The sequence below is a fragment of the Ambystoma mexicanum genome, chromosome 13, assembly GCF_040938575.1.
Source record: "Ambystoma mexicanum isolate Mex_15411 chromosome 13, UKY_AmexF1_1, whole genome shotgun sequence".
Lineage (NCBI taxonomy): Eukaryota > Metazoa > Chordata > Amphibia > Caudata > Ambystomatidae > Ambystoma > Ambystoma mexicanum.
This window is the reverse complement of record NC_090938.1, coordinates 608,251,579-608,273,977: the sequence shown is the minus strand read 5'-3', so window position 1 is coordinate 608,273,977 and position 22,399 is coordinate 608,251,579. Positions and strand designations below refer to the sequence as shown.

At 44.4% G+C, this 22,399-nt stretch overlaps 1 protein-coding gene across 1 annotated transcript in view; it reads right to left on the bottom strand.

Annotated features, from left to right (window-relative positions):
- The window catches only part of LOC138521543 (inactive phospholipase C-like protein 2), a 639,517-nt gene that overhangs the window by 230,625 nt on the left and 386,493 nt on the right, over positions 1 to 22,399 (bottom strand). The window contains exon 3 of the mRNA XM_069634464.1: positions 9,625 to 9,831. Within this exon, the coding sequence (XP_069490565.1) occupies positions 9,625 to 9,831 (207 nt within the window). The remainder of the gene's footprint in view (positions 1 to 9,624; positions 9,832 to 22,399) is intronic.

The following is a 22,399-nucleotide window of genomic DNA, read 5'->3' as shown; positions in this document are numbered from 1 at the left end:
GAAGACTCGGTACACGGCACTCATTCACTTTGAAGATTACAATGTCTACATCCCAAGTGCATCACAGCCATTATGGGGGGATCCTATCGGAAATGGCTGTGGCATATTGACCATGCCCACTCTCGTTGTTTAGGCCTTGGAGAATGCCCTCGCGCTTAGGTTAGTGCTGGCGTTCACTAGACATTTCCCAGAAGCACTGGTGAAGAATTAAATCACAGTCTTATACGCAGTCTGCACCAACCCAAGGGCACCTAGCCTGTGCTAGTCCACAGTCCCAGCAATAAGACAACTGCTACTACTTCTACAGCTCTTCTCAAGCATCGATCACAGCTAGCACATGGTTGGTGTTTCTGTTTCCACATTCTTGTTGTGTTTTAGACTTCCCAGATTGATGGGCAGCTCGTTTGCTCCACCATTCTTTGGATTTGCCTTTGCTGTTTTCTACCTGTACAATGATAATCAAACCCATTTGCTTCCTTGGCTTTTTCTGAGGATTCCCTTGTCTGTTTGCTATTGGATTATCTTTGTGTTTCCTTACTCGTAAAGCGACCAGGCCTCCCCTGCATGTGTGTAATTTTAGCGGTCTCAAGGGTGTTTGTCCCATCCACCCCCCCCCCCAACATTTGTTGCACATCATTTTGTCCCACTCATTTGGCAGCGCCCCCTTTCATTTAGATGTCATGCCCACCCAACATTTTCAGCAATGCTAATCCACTGCTCCCCTATTTCTAGAGCCAGATTGGATCTAACTGCACTGTGTGGAGTGGGAATTGTGCAGGTTTCCCTGCACCTCTCCTCATTGCCTGCCACTTTTATGAACTGTTTGTCGGATCCGAATTCCCAACTTTAAGAGTATCAGTGCATAGACTGTATGCTATCCTGAACTGGTGCTCTTCTTGGGATCTAGATCAATACTCCAGTTGTTTGCATCCTCATTTCACCCGAGTTAGATCTTGTTTGCACAGTTGTAGATGCTGGCATCATTCGTCCGGTGGGAATCCCGATGTAGGCGCTCCGGTCATGCACGTGTTCATACATAGCAGACGTACTGCCTAGGTTTCCAATTATACTTCGGTCGCTCTAAAGTGTGCTGGTGGGGTGGGGCAAACAGGGGACAACTAGCTTTCAATATTGTCTTACCTGCATTAACCTGTATATCTTTCCTTTTCTACGACCATGGAAAGAGCCATGCAGTCTTCCTTCCACCTTTTCCCCTGGCCCAATCACACTTAAGTACACAGTAATGTCATGTCTGATGCAGTCGGAAGAAAAGCCATGTTGCCTTCCTGGAACCCTAAGCATTACAACATTGAAATGCCAGAGCAGCGGGAAACACCACGGCCAAAAGATGATAATTTCCTTTGACGCTTTCGGAGGACAACGAGAACATCATTTAAACATCAAACCTGAAGTGCTTGGTTCATTTGACTGAATCAGTCTCGGTAGCCTTGAGTGACAACCTTGTGAGCGCCTGCATCCGCTGTCTCTGAAGGATAGCTAATAAAACTAAGGACACCGTTTTATTAGGACTAGAGATTTTTTTTCTTTTTCTGATGTCTGAAGCTTTTTGATTTTGGATCACGGTGGGAATGCCCCTGTTGTCTCCCCTTCCTGTTGTATCGCCTGCATAGCCTCACTGCATAGTCACCTCTGGGCCCTTAGACACTTCAGTCCATTGAGCCTGCCTTACCCAACCTGCCGGAACTCAAGGGAGAGTTTTGATGTTACCAGCTGGAATCATAGCCACAAAAACTATCTGGAACTCTTAGGCATCACACATCCATAACTAATCTTAATAAATAGGCTCAACACACTTAAGAGTCCTTGAAGCACTGAGTTTTCCCTTAATCTTGTCTCTTTCATCTGATGTACCCTTCCTTACCCAGCAAACAGCTATATATCTCTTAAATACTCACATCGCTGTTCGTTCTACCTCGAGTTATTTTACCCTAATGTTTGTTAACCGACTTTGGGACATCCTGTCCCACCTATTCTCTGCCAACATACCCTTTCCTTCCATCATTTTTCCTCCTTCTACTCCTCCCACAGACTACGGGCTGGTTTTAACTCCCTCAGCAACTAACATAACATGCCTAGCTAATGTCTTACTATTCATATTGACAATCCCTTCCCAGTTAATAAAGGCTACTATTAGCTTCTTCTTAAAGAAACAGGGTGCTAACCACACTTCTGAGCAAACTATTGACCAATCCCTACTATTCCATTTGAGGCCATGCTGATCAAAAGGGCTGTCACTAAACAGCTAGAGCTTACAGCGAAAGCGATGCTCGATTCCATGAGAACAGTCTGGAATCAAGCCAGGCAGAAAGCAGCATGGCACCTAAACTGCTTGACACCAGAGAAGGCATCCGGCTAAATCTTGACTTATGCAGACAGATGGCAATGATTTGCCTATAGCCCTCTGCAGCATTTGACAATAGAGCTCGCCATCTTCCTGTCTGGACTAGAAGTAGAGATGGGCATCAAGGGTGTCACCCTGCAATAGTAATAACAATCATAATAATAATAATTTGCGTTTTCTGTAGTGCTGCATACTAATTGTGTGCAAATATTTCTTAATGGACATCCTTTGGCTCTACAGAGGTTTTGGACTAAAATTCCCATCAGCCCTAGCAAGCATATTCAATGATGAAAGATCACAGGAGTTGTCGCCAAAAACATTTGTAGGACTGCAGGTTGCAGGTCCCTGCCTTAATCGTAGGCAAAATGGACATGGGCCTGGGCCGGCCCATTGGGAGGAGCACCAACCTGTCTGCCTGGTGCCAGGCGTAAAGTCATTGCACTTGTTTTGATATGATATGATATATGGCAATTAGAAAACAAAAATCACACTGCCTGGCTGTTGTTGACAAATAGGTTTGCATTCTGATCAATAGATCCTGTGATGTATTCTGTGTTCATTGTAGTACATGCAGTTTGTGTGTCCAGTGCAGCAAAACCGACGCATCATTCTCACCCTTCTTTGGAAAATATATGGTTTACCTGCAATTTATGAAGTTGAAATGCATATTGATAAGTGTAAGGACCATGATGGTTAAAAGGAAGCTTGAGGACTTCCACACATATTGCAGAGATCTGTGTTCACATGGAAAGGCTGCCTCAACCTTCCTCCTCCCTGAGTTTCATATACCTCACTATATACACGTTGGTGATACTCACACCTACTGTGCTACAAAACAATGAACCTGAACCAGAAACATAGCAATATGCTGCAGATCTAGCGATTGGTCCATCCACATGAGGGGTATGAAAAGCATCCCACTATATTGACCGCCACGATTAAAGAACATACATTGTGTATTTATTTAATTTTTTTTTTTTTTATATCGCCATACCGGAGTTGGGTTTCTAAGTGCAGATCCGGGATTTGAACCTCTGCTGCTTTGCATGGTCTTGCTTCCAAGACCAACGCATTGCCCCTGTGCCAAAGATGGTTGGTCAACCAAAATGTGGACAGTTGAACCAAAGTATCAAGGCCCTTATCTCGGCTTTCCCACCAGACAAAACTGTGAACTTGGACCAATCATCTTGTCTGAATTTATAATACTTTGCTGTCTTGGGTGAAAAGGTTTAGACTACTCATTCTGGTGGCATTCTTTAGCCCATTGCCAGCTCTTTCCTTTCATGAAGGCCACTTAAGGAAAAGGGGGTCCTACACAGGACTCTGGCAATCTCATTTTTTGGTCTGCTTATATTGCTCAAAAACAGCTTGGTTTTCTTCTAGATTTTCAAATCCTCTTCAATCATGAATAACAATCTCTAGGTCTTTGTCAAACAATGACTATAAGCAGACAACCTTATCACACTACTCCTCTTGTATGGTGTATTTAAATCTTTAAAATACAGTAGTAAAAACTAGATGACATTTTTAGCCTCACATCAACTAGAATACTGGTGCTCATAGACTTCCATTGATGATGGTTGAAAATAAATCTACAATCATGCGTGCATAACATGTTTCTGTTTGGACTTTGTCAGATCTAAAAAACAGAGAAGTATTTTAGTTCTTGAAAGTCAAACATCTGCAAATAATTGTGCATTGCTGTATGACAGGATAATGGGAAACAATGTGGTCAAGTGTCAACATTGTAGACAGAGCTCATAGCCCAGCTTCATCACCTAACCAAAGTGTGATCCTGGGCAAATCATGTATTCTGATAGGGCCAAATTCCTAGATAATCATAAATCTAAAAACAGTGCAGAGGATGGCTTTCTTTTAGATTCCCAGTTTTTAGAATTGTGTAGGTCCCCCAATTCACAAAGGTGACCTGCATGGATTTCCAGAGACTTGCACGCTTGTGCAAATGATAAACTGGCCAGCCCCCGTCCTTCCATACATTACTGCCAGACACTGTGGCACACTTTAATGGGGGAAGTCTCCACAAGTGACACATATTTACCCCTGATGTCCAACGCTGCAGAAGTAAGGAGTGCCACAATAGAGCTGGTCCCCACTTCCGCTGTATCCTGCAGAGCAAAGAGGCCATATGGTGCGATATTACACGGGTGGAGACCTGCTCATTGTCCATGAGCTAGGGAAGGTCATCCAATGGATGAATCAAGGCACTTTCTATCTCATCCCAAACCCCAAATCCCAGTTAGTAGAGTCAAATAAGTCAATGTTTCGCAGTTTGATAGATGGAACGTGGAGACCTTCCCATAAACCTTCAGTAAGAGAACGCTGGAGCAATAGTTGGCCAAAGGATAATCATCAAAACCTACTACATAAGATCCAGGATATCATTATGCACAGCGGTTAGCATTAGGTCTGGGTGAACCGATCTGTGCAATCTCTGAATTCCTCGATGCTACTCAAAGATGGGCTGTTTTTCAGATATCATTGTAAAAACTCATGTAGTTGGTGTCTGGGCGCTGTGATGTGCATCCAAATCTCAAAAGGACACATCAGTCGGTCCTGCAGAGGCCACAAGAAACAATTCACAACCACTTCCAAATGCACCCTAAAATCTTTCAATTTCAGCCAGAAAATCTTAGAATAGTAGCATACACTGTCTCTAGCATTACCCCAACACCTAAATAATGTGTTTTACGATCAGTTAAAACACACAGCCCCCCATGGAGTACCCATGTTGAAACCTAAAGTACCCCACACTTGCTACTGCAATGCACCTAGGATTTCCCCACTGCACCCCGTCCTTGTGCTTCTTCATCTGTGTTTGCTCATCTGCCCTATGCACAATTTGCAGCACTCCCCTTAGTCTCCCACTGTTCTCCCATCCCTCTTCCAGTCTCATCTCCCATGCTTTCTCCCTCTGATCTCATCTGTTGAACACATTTGTGTTACCAAAGTGTGGCCTGAAATCCATCGTTCCACTGGAACTGTGAGGTTTCGGTTTAGCCCTTACACCTTTTTCTGTCCTGGACAAACCTTCCTGGATGAAGCACTCCTTGCGACAGGCTGGCGGATGGTCCACAAGTCACTTTCAATTCCAGGTAGAGATCAGAAGATCTGCATGGATCTCTCAAGAAGAGGTTTGAGTAATCTGTCTCTATACTCAATTCTACCCTAATAGCAGTGTATGTGTGCAATAGCACTCTTTTGGGTGTGTATGCGCAGAATGGAATTACCATAGCAAATAATCTTGGACCCAAATAACCAGACAGACTCAAGGAATATGGCAAAGTACTACTTTATTATCAGCTCAATAAAGTAGGGAAATCTGGCGAGCAACGAATTGTAGTCCACACACTCTCGGTTATATTTTAGGTACACAGAGGCTTTATACCGTGATGTACGTCAGCTATGACGTCATCCTATCTGGCAAATAATAAGACCTATTGGATGGAGGGATTTGTTAGGGGAACATATCTACTTATAGTCCTTATAAGTGTTGGTAACCTTATTTGCTGCCCCTTCTCTGGAAGGCAAGCCTCAACCTTCCCTCTAACTACGTATAATGCAGATTATAGCAGCATAACAGCAGCGGATTGGCCCCTGCAACAATGTATACTCACCATTGCATAGGCCCTTTGATTGGTTGGCATTCTCTCCCAACCTTGGACACTCGGCTTGTTAGCAGCACGTAAGCAAAACAAAACCCAGGTGCAGAGAACAATGTCAAACGACTGCCCACTTGGGCAATTAGTCTACCATCTCTCATCGGCCAAGTCTTCAGCCAAGGCTTCTCCTTTGTACTTGACCTTGCTAGAGGTTCTCTTCTCTGGAACTTTAAAGGGTGTTAAGGGACATTGTTTTCTGCGCCTGAAGCTCATGAGACATTGTTTTCTGGTCTTACACCACGTGTGAAGAGACCACCATTTTGTCTATTTCACCTTTTATTTAGTGCTATTTGATTCAATTATTCTGGGTTTCATTACCCTCTTCAGCCTCTGGAGACTTGGTTGTTCCGTCTCCCATATGCTTTTCTGCATCTTTAATCATCAATACTTGGCATTCGCAAATGTTCGCTCATTTGCTTAATCTAAAGAGAAATATGTCCTGCGTACTCTCGCTGTGGTATCCTTCATCTCTGGCTATTCTTTATTCATGCACACATTTATATTTCCAGCTTCTGTCAGCTCTGCAGCCCTGGTCTCTCCCCTTCGAGTCTTTCGCTTACTATCATTGAGAGCCGGTGTCCATCTTTCCAACATGGCTGCTCTATCCATGTTATATTTTCTACTGCAGCAAGCTTCTATATGACTCATCTACCTTGCGTTTCTGCGTATATACATTCACTACTCATCTTCTTTGCGTATATGATTTCTTTTCACTTGTACGTATGCTCACTCTTGTTTCTTCAGTTACAGCTTCATTCTTTAAATATTCTCATATCGTTTCGGTGCATCATTGTATTTTCTCCTTATGACATCCCCTTACAACCGTCAGGTTCTCTTTACAGCTCTTCGATATTTAGTGATGTCTGCAAATTTCCTGCTACCGACTCAGTGCAAGGGTACATTCTGTACTGTTTTCTGAGTGGTTAACATCTCTCATACACTTGATGCAGTATTGGAACTATACCAGGTGTCATGCACAGTGTCTTCTTGTTACTCATCCAATAGGTTGGAGGTGAGTGGGTGGGGTCTATCAGTGACCAGTGACGTGCACGTCTGCTTCTCTACCAATGTATAAAAGCTATGTATGTATATGCTGGGCTATAACTAGCAAGAGCCTAGCTGTGAAACAATCTAGCACTGTAAATCAAGGAGATACAGTAATAGGATACAATAATGTGGATACAGTTGGAAGGATAGACTATTTGGGGTGCACTTGGAAGGACATGGAGAAAGGGGATACAAAGGGTTAGAGCACTGCTCAGTAGGGCATTGCATTTCTGGAGAGAACGGGTCTCGGGCACCCGGCGGGCATATTACCACTACCTTCCCTTAGCTGCACAAGTGTAGTGAAGGCCTATTAAAGGTTGGGAGCTTGAGGTATCTCCACTGTTCATGGTTGCGTGGTCTTCAAGGACATGACAGGACTGGTGGCGTTCCTTGAGAAGCAGCATATCGTTCGACAATTAAAAAGAATAAAGTGGCAGCATACTCAGGGCCACGTGCCATCCTGCTACAGGTGAGAGAAGTAGACTGGGTGGTCGCCCATGTGGAGGCACTGCCATCTACGGATGCAGTAGCAAGCGGGTCATTTACCATAAAAGCAGGTTTGGGATGATGGGCCTTTGCCGCGCTGCAAGTACAATGCGGGTCTTTGCTGCACGCGCTTGCGTTGTGGCAAAGAATCGTGTAGCCGGGAGAGGTGCAGGAAGGTGTGTGCATGGCACGTGGCTCCTGCTCAGGCTAGAGGAATGGGCGGCTAGGGAGGATATAGGGGGGTGGAGCGATGGACGTCATGGAAGTAGAGCTGCGGCTGGAGATTGTGGTAGGTGCAGTGGTGACGGTGGTGGGGGGGTGGAGCCAGTGCTTGAAGTGGACACGGAAATCGAGGGGACGGGGGGCTCTAACGCGTCATGATGCAATGTTTGGGGCAGGTCCTAAGAAGGGACTCGCGCAGCTTCACTTCCCAAGTAGATAATAAACCTTTATAAGAGGTGGGCCCTGTGTCACTAAAGGTGTGGCCCAACAGAGCAATCAAGTTTTCATGTGTGTATTGAAAGGAGTGCATTTGACTTTAAAAGATGTATTGAAATATAATAAAAGGGTGTAAAAAATATTGAACAAATAAAATATACTCAATAATAAAACAGGACATCAACTTAAAAGAGGTCAGCGATCCTGCAGTCCCACAGTTCTTTTGAAAGAAGTCCATGATTCATGCATATTAAAATCATTCTAATAACAATTCTTTAACATGTGTTGTAAAAGAAAAAATATATAATCAAGCAATGTATTCTGGTAAAATTTCCATTCAGTGTTTGAAAACAAGCACATTTTTTTAACTTATGTTACGGTTCTAAACGTGGCCGCAAGTGACATCTACTGGTGAAGAGCAGTATTGGCACACATTTTCATTGGCATTACTGCAGGGAATAAAACTGGTCAGGAGAGTCAGTTCAGGGAGCCCTGGCAGGGCCCTGGCTGAATTTCAATATATTGAGACTGTCATGGATGAACCCTGGCTAGACCTGGCCCACTTAAAGCACTGGATGTAGCCCCTCCTGCATGGGTGCTTGCGGCAGTAGGGGGCAGGGTGTATAGGGGGACCCACTTCAATGAAGTGAGGTGGGACAGGAATTTGAGGGAAATAATTCCGATGTATTTACTGTGTAAAAAGACCAACACAGTAAATACGCATAAGGACACAGAACCTGCCTTGCATTAAGTGCTAATTTGGTTGTGTTTAGCTGGCGGATGATACAGCCATCCTCCAACATGAACAATCTCAGGGTATTTGTGTCCTTCAAAGCTGGTCAGCACCACTGTCTGCCCTCGGGGAGTGCTTTGGCAGGATCACCAGTCCTAACCCATTGAGGGGTCCAGCATGTTACCTCTGCAGACTCAACGTAAGGGGCTGCAAACAATGAGCATCAGCATGGCAGCACGCTACTACGGACCATGCGATCCCTAAGGGGCGCCACTGGAAAGCAGTGATCTGCACAGGACTTTAAGAGGGCAGGGAGTTTTTCTCTTGTGGAAGCCAATGCGCACCTACTTTAGATGGGCAAAATTGTAGCTTTGCAGGGAAACTGGTACTTATGCATGGCAAACAAGCCAAATTTAACAAAACCAGCTTGTTGTTCTGGGTAGATCAGAGCTGACAGGATTTCAATGCACACTCCACAGACCATTGCGGTATCGGGAGGATAGCTCAGCGGCAGTGTGCTCACCTTGGAAGCAAGACGACACAGAGCAACGCAGGTTCAGGGTCCAGGCTTAGAAACCTCTGGGTATTAAGCACGTTATAAACAACCTATCATATTTTATCATATCACAGAGCTGTGTGTAAGCTGGAGACCCTTCTGCCACCAGTGCATTGGGTCGGATCCATGTCAGGTTTTCAGGATAACCCTCATTAATATTCATGAGATAAATTTGCATACAATCATTCTAAATGTATGGACATTTTTCCTCATGAATATTAATGAGGGATATCCAAAAAACCTATCCGGATCCCAGTCCGCGAGACCTGGGGTTGGACAACCCTGTAAATGCAGCAGTTTCCAACGAGCAAGTGTTCCTTACCGATTCATATGAGGTGAGGACCTTCTTGAGCAGCTCCGGAACTGGCCCCTGGGCCTCCATGGAGGGATACTGATCCGCGAGGTCCAGCGTCACCGTCACGGAGCTGTTGTCGCTGTTCAGCAGCCACGTTGAGACCGTGAGAATGCACTGCTTCATGTTGGCTGCAGGAGTCAGGCCGCACAGCTCCTTAAACGAAACCAATGCATTCTGGGAGGAGAAGGACAATAAAAACAGAGGAAAGACTTTTACTCTTTTAGTCGGATGGCACACCTTCAATAAAGTATTAGCCTTACACAGGATGGCCGTGCAGAAAACTGTAACAAGTGGTTCTGAACCGTGGGCAGTATTACAGGAACTAGGCACCGCTGCAAGTGTAATTAGGACAATGGCTAAAATTACCACAGTACAAAAACATAAGCTTTCCATGCATTTTTGCACCATGGCCAAACGACTGAGACTAGGGCAAGGATTGCCGTAGTACAAAACGCGTGGATAGAATGTTTCTGCACTAGTGCTAATTGAACTTGCATCAGTGTAACGTTGCTTTAACACCGCCCCATATTGCAAAGTACTTTCTGCTAACAGTGTTCGGTTAACATTGAAGTTTGCGTCAAAAAGCCATTGCACATGGGAGCATCTGCAATGACCTTGGTGCACATAAACATATATGTGCACTTCAGTGCTGATGCATAACATTTTGCTATAATCAATTCTTATAGTACATGATTTGGCATGTTTAGCATAGAAACACATTAGTAACTAAAGTACATTTGTGTGTGTGTCATATTTTTAGACTTGACACAGGCCACTTTCTGCAGACAAGGTAGTGACCAATCCTGGGATTGTCATATATATGTTTATGTGGTATATTTACTCTTTTGGCACTCACGATTGTATCACCAATGTGTCTTGAATGCACACCTATGTTTGAGAACAAGTTCAATGCGTGAAAACAATCAACCATTGCACTATTACATGGTAACACAAACAACTTAGTTTTTTTGACTAACTTGCTAAAGAGTCAAGCAATATGTAATTTTGCTATAAGGTCCATACCCTGAACCCGGATTTTTAACATCCGCCCTACATTAAACCCCCTGAAGGGTAGGTTTTGGGCTGACTTATTGCAGCCACCGACAGGAAAAATTGTTACATACATGATTTAGAGTAAGTCCAACTGCTAAGTGGCCGGACGCCCCCCCCCTTGTTTACCTATCGTTGTTTAGCCCTTTTTATCTGCCCACTCGGGGGCTCCCTCTAGTTCTCTCCTCTCTTCGCAGGTTCGAAACCCGCAGTGCTGACTCCCATTGCAGTCTATAGGCCGTACCCCTAAAGGCATACATACGGAAGGCCGCGTGCCGAAGGACACACCCCGTACTTAGGTCTTTGGAGGGTGTGGCCACAAGAGTGTGCTGGAGCGCCAAAGGTAAGTGGGACGGGCAGCAAGAGTGTGGCAGCTGGGTCTCGCAGTGAAATGGAGATCGGAGGGGACCCCTCCAAAAACTGGGGAAGGAGGAGGGTCGCCCCTGTAATTGACAGGGGGGAGGAGGCTGAAGGCAAAAGACCAACATTGCAGCTGCCTTCCACAAAGTCGGTCGTTTGTATGAGGGTTTAGACCTGAAACGGACAGACTCCACCGATCATCCTACTAAAGGGAATAGATTGGGTACCATTAAGTTTAGTAATAACCAATATCAGGAAACAGTGCCAACCTGGCAGGAATGCAATGTTAACCAATTTGGCAAAAGAAGGTACTTATTTCAACCATAGATTAGAACTAATATTGATGAGCACTTCAATTTGACTCCTCCTCTAAGTGGCGTGATTTTAACTGTAGAGAAAAAGATCCATCTGAGTTTAATTTCACTCTGGTTTGGAAGAGAAATCATTGAAAAGTTACTGTTTCACCTTAAACCAACTTCATGATCCAATTTCAGCATATTTGGCAAAACAACTTGCTCAGGCTTTAAGTAAACCCATTCAACGTTTATAAATGTCTCATAAGATCAGGGCGTTGTGCCAGAGGAGTTACAAAAAATCCTATTTGACACCCTTGTTAAAATAAACGACCCTGGACCCCAAGGTCCTGTCCAATTATCGGCCAGTTGCAGGATTATTATGGCCAACAAAAATCCTTGAGAAAGTAGTAACCACACAACTTCAGGACTACCTCGAAGCCAACAACATCTTAGATGCCCATCAGTGCAGCTTTAGGGTGGGACATGCGACAGAGACCGCTCTATTAAAGGTCTGGGATGATCTACTCGAAAATGCAGACAGGGGGACATCAGCATGCTAGTCATTCTTGACTTGTTGGCAGCTTTCGATACTGTGGACTATAACATACTTGGTTCTAGGCTAACATCTGTGGCACAGGTATCGGAAAAAAGCACTGAAGTGGTTTACTTCCTTTCTTACCAATCGTTTCAAACAAGTTAAGTCTGTCCAGTATGTTTCCAAAATGCTGACAGTTCCTTGTGGGGTACCGCAGGGCTCGTCCCCGTCACATGTGCTATTCAACTTGTACATTCTTCCATTGGTAAAATTCTTTGTAGAATTTGATCTTCAGTATCATTTCTATGCAGATGATACCCAGATCTACGTTAGCTTTAAACAACCATCGGGGGCAACAGAGCACATTTTACAGTGTGCAGAAAGAATCCGTCTTTGGATGGTTAAAAATAAACTTCAGCTGAATCCGGGTAAGATGGAAATCATTATATTTGGTTCGAAAAGTAAATTGGCTAATATCTTTCCTATACTCCCCTGTCCAACTCTGTTTGGGATTGCCTCCAAATTTACTGACTCTGAAGAATTTAGGATGCATCTGGCAATCCAATTTGGACTGCAATTTACAAGTTAATCAGATCATTAAGTCTGTATGCTTTCAATTGAAGACTTTAAAACCGGTTCTCCCATTGATAACTGAGGATGACCGAGCGGTGGTGAGCACCCTTGTTAATGCGAGGCTAGACTACTGTAGCCATAGTATCCTAAATATCAGCTAAAGCGCCTTGCAGTGGCCTAGAATTCAGCAATACGTCAGATTTTTTCCCCTGCCCTGGATATCACCAGTGTCCGATATTCGCAGAAGTCTTCACTGGCTCCCGGTTGAGCAGTGGATTCACATGCCAGTTCTAATTGATATACACAAGGAAACAAAAAGGAACATGCAGTATATAACACCAACAATTGACTGGTTCTGATTCAACACTTATAGAATGGTCCTCAATAAATGGACCTACTAAGATATTCATAACATTACAAATTCAATTTAATTATACATTCATGTACATTTTTGTAATATAATACAACTCCAAAACAGTTCTACAAATAGCGATACCCACAATAAATCATACATTACACAAATCACCTCATAATTGACACGTATATACATAAAGAAATACACAAACCAAAAAACATACACTCTACCACAATAGGACAATGGATGAATCCCTACTGGTCCAATTTGTGTGTAACCAATGGTCAGCCCACCATGCTATAGGTGTCGAATCAGAACCAATCACTTGTTGGAGTTATATACTGTATCCTCCTTTCTCTTCCGTGTGTATATATATTCTGTCTACCCCAGACAGTAGAGTGAGGTGATCTGTTCTTTGGATCAACTTGTGGGGTAAAAATGACCTGTATATTATTGGTTCTAATTGATGACAGACCACAAAAGGGTTGTGTATGCAAGGACACGCATCAGTAGATAATGGATATGTGTACCTGGGTGGAGGGTACTCGCCATGTGAGATATGTGTAATGATTAAGAAGGGGGATCATTAGGATGATTTTGACTCACATGAATACTGTATGTGCTAAGGACTGATCTCTCTGTTTTTCCATTTTCTTGTACCCTCTACAGCTGGATCATCAGGCTCAGACTGGCCTATAGGGCAATGCCCGGACCAAAAATAAATGCAAAATGCTAGTGTGGGCCAGTGTTTTGGTTCAAAGTTGGCCACTTTTGTTGCAAATGTGGGCCAGTTTTATGAGTTACTTCACTCTGCAGCTAGTAGTTTCGCGGAATAAATATGCTTTCAAATGCACAATTTGCATCACGTTTTATCAAAAAACTCCCCCGTGGGCACTATTCATGCAGTCCGTCACAAAAGGAGTGAATTGCCATTTGCAACTGTGGGCCACCTTTTCCTTGGTGCCCGAGACAATTTTCTGCCACAGTCCGACCCTGTCAATCATGTGTGATTAATATTCAGGGCTGTGCACCTTGTTTATATTTTGAAGTGTACTCATTGTTGCTACTGATATTCCCAAGCCTAGACAAAGCCTGCACAAGGCGAAACATTAGGTAGATGTTGGCACAAGACATTTGTAGATGTATGCCTTAAGTTCTCAGAATTAAAACGAGCATTATGTGCGAGAGTTAGTAAGCCTATATGATCAATAACATGAATCTTAGTTTCTATGGGCCTCATTCTGAGTGCGGCGGTAAGGGGTTAACAGTGCCAGTGCCATTAACCCCTTACCACCGCATTCAGAGGTCCTTTGGCGGGACCCCCTTTCGGGCAGCTGGTTAAAGCCAGCCGCCCTTAGCTGGAGCCGCTAAAGGACCAGGGAGCTAATAACATGCCCATTATTAACGGGCCCAGTATTAGCTCACTCCCCATTCCCATTGAGCCCTATGGGGGCTCGAATGGGAATGGGGATGGCCTCCAAGGTTGGAATGACCCGGTAAGTCCACACTCAGGGAACCCGGACCCGAGTTTTGAGGCAGCTATGCCACGAATAGCAGCATGGCTGCCTCCAAACTCGTAATGAGGCCCTATGTCTTTTAAGGATTCAAATCCAAGATCGGATATTTTTCAGCAGTAAAGTGTGAGGAATCAGGCAGGAAGATATAATAAAATACCAAAAAAAGCCTCGTGCAGCATAGATCGGACCAACAATTCACCAGAGGTTATGGGTCGCATTACGGGTCCAGCAGTAGCTCTGCCGGTGCTACCGGCGGATTGCCGCCAGACTCGTAAAAATTTACTGCCACCTGACTTCCCGGTGCCACCGGCTCATTACGTGTCCAGCGGCCGGGAAGTCAGGTGCCAGTAAATATGTTAATCCCCATTCCCATAGGGTCCCATAGGACTCTATGGGAGTGGGGACACGGAAGCACTGGCACGTTACTAACGGTGCCAGTGCTTACGTGAAGGGTTTCCCTACCATGACTGCTGTGCCCGGCAGGTTCAGACCTGTCAGGCACAGCAGCTACGGCAGGCACATACATATGTAATGAGGCCCAATGCCTTTTTTTTGTGTTGAATGGCACATTTTTGCAAAACGCAAAGATGCGGAGGCCCCTATGTTTCAATTTACATTTATAAAAATATGCAATGCATATTTTGGGAATTAAATCAAAGTTAAAAATTGTTCAAATTATAACATGTGCGAGCTGCAACACTATGGCAAAGATATAACTGTATGGCAAAGCGTTTATCCAATTTGTGTACATGAAATTACCATACGTGCAAGCTGCAAAGGCACGGAAAGGCTTTTAACCAATTTGTGTATATGAAATTAGCACACATGTGAGCAGCAATGGCACTGCAAGGCTTTTAACCAATTTGTGCTCAAGTTGTATAGCGCTTAGACCCAACAAAGCATCCAAGCGCTATAAGAGGCATAGGAGAAACCATTTGAGTGGAATTCACCAGATAATATTTTGAACACTGTCTTTGGTTGTTTTGTAATCTGTAAAGCATTGGTTGGCGTTTCAATTAAATGGGAAAGGGTGCAGCAAATTAACAAAATGAGTACTCTGCCAATTTGTTATGTTATGTTAGTTATATTGCATTTGTACAGTGCCTCCTGCCACCGGTTATGGTGTTCATTGATTGATTGATTGGTTATTTATCATGCGCCTATACACAAGTGTTTGAAGGCGCAACAAGGCAAGGGAGAGGGGAACAAAGGGAGGACAAGACTACAATCTTTCTAGGCCTAGTGTCATTAAAATGGTGCAAGTGTGCAACACGAAGTGCAGGGAGGAGGGTACAGGGAGAAGTGCACCCAGAGCAGCAGGGCCCTGAGTTAAGTGCAAGGAAGGCTGGGACTACAGGGGGCAATCACAGCCCGGTAGTGCAAGGTTAGCCAGGCGGCAGTGCAAGTTGGGCCAGGCGGCAAGTGCAGTGAGACTGGTTGGGGACAGGGCCTGGTGTCCTATAAGACTCAGAGGAAACCGAGCAGCCAGTCAGCAGACGGAGCAGGAGCAAGGGAAGTTTAGTTGGGGAGAGGAGAGCGAGAAAGAAGAGAAGAAAAGGGAGGTCTTGAGGAGCTTCCTGAACTTAATGAGGTCCGGCTAAAGGCAGAGAGAGGCAGGAAGGCCATTCCAGAGGGAGGCACCTGCAGAGGAGAGAGATCTACCCCCATTCTCTGCTTGGAGAAGCGACTTACCCGCAGAGAGTTACAAGTAGACAAGCAAAGGACTTTAGGAGGAAGGCACTTAGGAAGAGAGAGCTGAAGGTAGTGAGGGCCACGGCCCTAGAAAGCCTTGTGGATGATGCAGAAGGTCTTGAACTTGATCCTTGCAGCCACCGGGAGCCAGTGGAGGGATTTCAGGGCCGGAGAGATGTGGTCCCCGGGCTTGAGTGTTGAAGCGCTTTGTCTCTCAGAGAGGTAAAGGAGGAGTATGATAGAACATTCCGTAATGGTAGGGAGGAGCAACGTTGGTTAGATAGTTGGAATGAGGGCAAAGGATGTATAAAATGCTCAGGAAGGCATGAGAAGGAAAAGGTGCACACTTGGACCAAATTTATCGTGGGATTCACCTGTATTCTATGGGGCGAAGCACCAATAGGATAGATAGCTGGAGAAGAGGTGTTCGCTGCACTAGTGGGTATGTCTCGATTTTCCTCACGCGCGGTGAGCCTGGGCATGTTTAAGCCATGCCCAAGAACACACAGATGGCAAAGCCCTTCTACCTACTTCCATAGGCCTCTCAACAACACTGGGGAGGGTTTGTTTGTCAGAAATATGAACTTGCTGTTTCTCGATTAAAGAATGGTCAGGCATGCTCTGCGAGCCGAATGGAACTCTCTGATTCCAAAGTAGTGTAGATCCTGCTTCTCAAGGATAGGGTGCCCTGGGGTGGGGGCGGGACAGTCTATGATTATAAGCATTTGTGGTTGATGTTTGACACTTGATTGGTAAGACTACCACCAGCAGGATAGGCATCAATTCAGGAGAAGGCGCTTAAGTGCGGAAGCAATGGCAGGGACAAGACTGGTGCGGTTTGGCCAGGAGACCACTGGATCAGGTAGATCATGTGGCAGTGGCGATCATTTACATTCTAGCGATGTATATTTCTCTGGAAGTCCAATAAGTTCAGATTTACAACAGCACTATTTCATTGGTAACTCTGGCGTCCAGGTCCATCTTGAGAAAGGGCTGTTTTCATCTGAACCAGGGGTCTCCAACCTTTATGTTGGCAAGAGCAACTTGTAGTTTATTGTCAAGGGGCAGGAGCTACTGGTGGTGCGATGTCTACGAGTATGAGAATGTGTACCAAGATTTTTGGGGCGGTTTATTTGCTGTTCATATGAAAAAGATATAATGAATGCATTTACCATGATGTTAATAACTTCCAAACATCTTTATTTCAATATTTTATATTAGTAGCTGTCTCTTAAAAATTGTCAAGCGACTCAAAATGTAGGAAACCAATCGTGTCATCCAATTTGAAGGCTGACCCTGCATGCAATTCCCCAATGCTCACTAATCTGGTGTGTAGTTTGAAACAGCAGCAGCACTCGGATGCTGTCAGATCGGGTCAAAGTTTTGATTTCAGGATGTTCCTGTCTACCCACCTCTGCAAATCTACCTTTTTCAATCACATTGGCTGATACCCTCTTTGCCATCGTTTTTGCACCTCGCTGCACATCTGGCATGGCAGACATAAATTCAGGAACGTTTTTAAAATCTCTTACAACATACTCAGCCAAGTGAGTCATTGCGCCCTTCAGAATAGCACTATCTGTAAAAGTACATTTTTCTTTTCAAGAAATAATTCCAAACTTTGAAAGATACCTCTGTAACAGTATTTGCAGTGTTTAGTTTGCCTACTTTTTTGGATCTCCGACAGCTTCCTTTGGGAACATTATTTTCATAATGTGTGTGTACTATTGCATTATTCCTATCAATGTTACGCTTTTTTCCCACTGTAAATTGCACACTGAAAATTAAAGATGCACATTTTCTTTTTACGCTGGAAGAAAAAAAATCGGTTTCTCGCTCTGGATGGAAATGGAACATCTTTTTCCTTTTGCTGGATCGTGCACCTGCATCTGATCCAGGATTTCAATAAGGATAGTTTTTTGCCTTTGGTGCTTCATGTACAAAAACAATCTGAAGAGTATTTGAATCAATGTGTTATTCGGATTTAAAAAATTCCGGCATATACCATTTTCTACTTTGTCAAAAAATCTAATCCACTGCCAGTTTAGCATGTCCCCAATTCAAGTAAATTTCTCACATGCCAGGTCACAGAATCCAGCCAAGGGAAAGTAAGCCAAATCCTACTTTGATGACTACCCTTAAATGTTTTTATGTCTAAATCTTGGCAAAATAGAAAAAATAAACATGTAGAAATCATGGTAATTCATTTAATTTATTTGTGATCAAGTTATATGCAATAAAGTGTCGATCACAGGACTAAAATAGCATTGTTTTATAGAGACGACTTGAAACGTGCACAATCACATAAACACTCAACCAAACAATATATGAATTGTTATATGAATATTCTGAGAAATGAGAGTATGGTTGTAGCAAGAGGTTCCTTATTCATAATGGGCAGTGACCTGCCACCTGTCTGCACTTTATAAAGGAGGCAGTATCACAGAGAACAGCTCACAGGATCACTGCCTATCCGTACAGGAATCATGCAGGTCATTCTGGTGCATGACCAACCGGCTTCATGCGTTTGATAACTACATGTACATTGTATGGCGTTTTGCCCAATTTGTAGCAAAAACAGTGCTAATAAATTGCACCAGTTCAACTCAGTATAGAAAGGCTGGAAACCGCCTGCCAGAATTTGAGCAAATGCATACAGGTTGCGCACAGATCTCTAGAGATCTTCTGGTTGGGGCACATAGGTAAAGGGGATCAACCCTATTAATTGTTCTCCCATCCCTTGGCTCTCCTGTATTCTCTCACCCCGTATTCACCAGCCTGTTTTGTACAGTGCCCTCTCTGTTACTTATTAACTAGGTTTAAGCCACATTAATCCTATGCATATCAAATTATATATAAACGACTGCTCAATTTTCCAACCTAATTACTTAATTTGTACTCCTGTTTTGTAAAACAGAGGCAGAAACACATCTCTCAAATAATGTTTTTTTAAAGTCCTGAAACTGATAGCACGTGCTATTTTACATTCCTGTTTCATTTTAGAAATGTGAGTTGATAAGTTCCAGAATTCAGTGCATCTAGTAGTTTTCCACATTAACTTAAAGGTAAAATTGTAGTTAGCGCTTGAATTCCTGATTGGGACACCCATAGATGTGGGGTCCTCCATATCACGGCAAATTCCATCTTAACATTAAGTACAGTTCAGGTACTACCGACATAAAACAGAGAATTCAGTATCTTCAAGTAAAATATAAAACAAACAAACAAACAAACAAACAAACACACACACACACTAGCTTTTCCCCATTGTGATTAAAAGCCTACAATTACCAGCATGCAAAGTAACGCTAACCGCAATCAACCTTAAAGAAAAAAAGTGAGGCTGAAACATTCACAGCCCCATCTTGGTAGATGTATACATCCATTCCCTTTCTAATCAGCCATCATTTGCACCTCTTGATGACAATGGCCACAACAAACATTTCCCATTGAATTTTGTTATTGATAGTTAACCCCTTGTTGGGACACTGCCCCAAGTCCTTCAGGCCCGGAAGCAGCCCCCTCCTCTCACCATGCACACAGCTTTTGACTGTTTGCTTTATAGGAAGAGGAGAGGGAGGGGCTAGTGAAGAGGCCCACGTGCACAGTGCTCATTTTGATGTCTGATGCAAAGAGCTACTGGGAAGCCTCACAAGAGCTACAAGCGGCTTGCGACCTCCTGTTTGGAGACCCTGGGTCTGAACAGTTCAGGAATCCGGTTGACGTGTCATGCCACAGCCAAGGAGTTGTCAAACACGCACCCCAGAGTGTGTACTTTATTCTGAGCTGTAAAAGTGGCTCCCAATCGTGCGACAGAATTATAGTGCGGCTCTAATTTATTCAAAAGCTGTCTTAAGCCGAACAGTGTGAATTCCTTTTTCTTGTCGATTAGACGGAGCGAGTTCGACAGCACCTACTGGGCCACGAGGCGAAAGAGCTGGTTAATATTTTGAATAAACCTCCCCCTGCATCACGTAAGAGGCAGATACAGCTGCGCGTCACTCTGACCGCCACTGCTACGATGTTCCATTATCACCCAGAGCTTTGGACACAGCCAATCAAGATGCTTGGATCACAGGCATTATGGAACAATACATGCTGTGTACTGAGCAGCATGTTGGCTGCTCTGGCTCTCCCCCCGCCACACCCCTCTGCTTGTAACAATCTGCTCTTCTACCCAATAGTCATTATTTTAACTTACCTCCTTCCCCTTCCACCCCCCCCCCCCCCACCCACCCACCGCCCTCCATCCCACTCCTTCACTGTCTTCCTCGGCTGCCATAGAAATGGAATCCTGAGCCGCCATTTCTGTGATAAACAAGGTATGCATCGTCCGCGTACTGTTTTTCCACTAAAATAAAGAGCCCATTTTACCCCATATATTATACTGGGGGGGGGGCAATAGCAATAATGCATTGTGGGATGAGTCACACCAAGATGTTCATAGCTGCATTAACTTAGACATAACCACCTGTAAGGCGGGTGGCGTAACCACCTGTTGTGGCCTGATAGAGACGCCTTCATTGCATAAATACATGGGCGTCATTTTAGGTGGGACAAGGGTGTTTGCCTCCCTCCCCCCATTTTTGTGGCACACCATTTTGTCCCACCCATTTGGCAGGGTTCCCTTTCATTTCGATGTTATGTCCCCCCCAAGCCCCCAAACATTTTCATAAAAGTTACTCCACTGCCTAAATAACTAATTAAGTGGTAAGCCATATATTAATGTTGCTTAATTAATACCCTCTAAACCAAGGCAGGGGTCCTCATCACAGGACAATGACCGTTGGTTCTGCCCATAAATTGGGTAAGGGGCATTGTCTCCTGCGATGGTGACCCCTCCCTCGATCTATAAAGCCATTAACACCTAGTGGAAATAGCAATTGCAATGGTGTTATTGAAGTAGAAAACATGAGTTTAATAGCGATCAAAATAAATGTATTAGTACATTTAAAGTGGTTTCATTCTGTAGCATTTAAATAACCTGATTGTCTTTATAAGGCGAGCATGTTAATTGCCAGCTTTGGTGAACTGGAAACGGGGAATGCACCAAAGTGAAAGCTAACACATGGAAACTGGAACCGGGTTTCCATGTGTTAGCTTTCTCTTTGGTGTATTCAATTGGATGCTCTAAGCCATGTTGAAGATGCAGTGAAACGAAAGATACTCCCAACCAGCTGGCAAATTGCCCTTTTCTTGGCTGTAAAGGGATGCTTTCTGCTGTTTCCCTCCCCTGAAATCAGAATGCTTGGCGTGCAGATAATCACAGTACATGACTGCATCCGGAGCATTCTGATTGGCTTAATGGAGGTCAATATACCAGTAGTAGGTAATTACACAATTGTGACAGCTCAATGCATAGATAGTAAAATGTGTGAAAATACACCTTGTATTTCTAACTTGAGGCGGGAAATAATGGTTTTACAGTCCATCTTGCATAGTATATTTGGCTTACAAGGGGTTAATGGTGATATGTAGTTAAACCAAACAATGGCAGTCTACTTTGCCCATACTTGGATCATCAACAATCCAGAACATGGATTCCGGAATGTCACTTTGTTTGAGGATGTCAGAATGGGGTTTTGAGGCCTTTTCCTGGAGTGTGAAAGCCCCTCTATTGAGAACGAACAGGGGGCCAACATCTGTGCCATTTCACTAAAAAACTATTAGCACCCATACGAGAGGCCTGGGGTGCTAATATCAACCCTGAGTTCGGGTTCAGAGAAGGACAGTAGTGTCCCTGAGCCCTTCCCGGCCAAGACCCAAGGAAAAAGCTCAGGCTGGTGGGCCATTGGTCAACCAGTGCTCTCCCCAAACAGGAATTTGTCAACACAACCATGAATTATCAAAGGCCTAAGAGAACCTGACTATTGCCCACATCATTTGTAATCTAGACCTTTGACTGAAACGGATAAAGAGGGATATGGGGCCTCAATACGAGTTAATAAGGGCATGGCTACCCCCAAACCCGGGTTCGGGTTCCCTGAATGGGGAAATACCGGGCCATTCTGACCTTGGAGGGCCCGGAATTTCCCCATTCAGGGAACCCGGACCCGGTCCATCCCCATTCCCATTTGAGCCCCTATAGGGCTCAATGGGAATGGGGGAGCATGCTAACAACGGGCCTGTTAATGACGGGCCCGTTGTTCGCATGCTGGGCTACTCGCGGGACCCGCTAAGGACGTCTGGTAAAACCAGGCATCCTGAGCGGGTCCCGCGAGTGGACCTTGTAATGGGGTGGTAAGGGGTTAACGGCTTTGGCACCTTTACCGATGCCATTAACCCCTTACCTCCCTCCTCGTAATGAGGCCCTTAGTCTGTGGCTGCCCAGCCACAGAGGGTGTTATTCTTTATCCGATAAAAA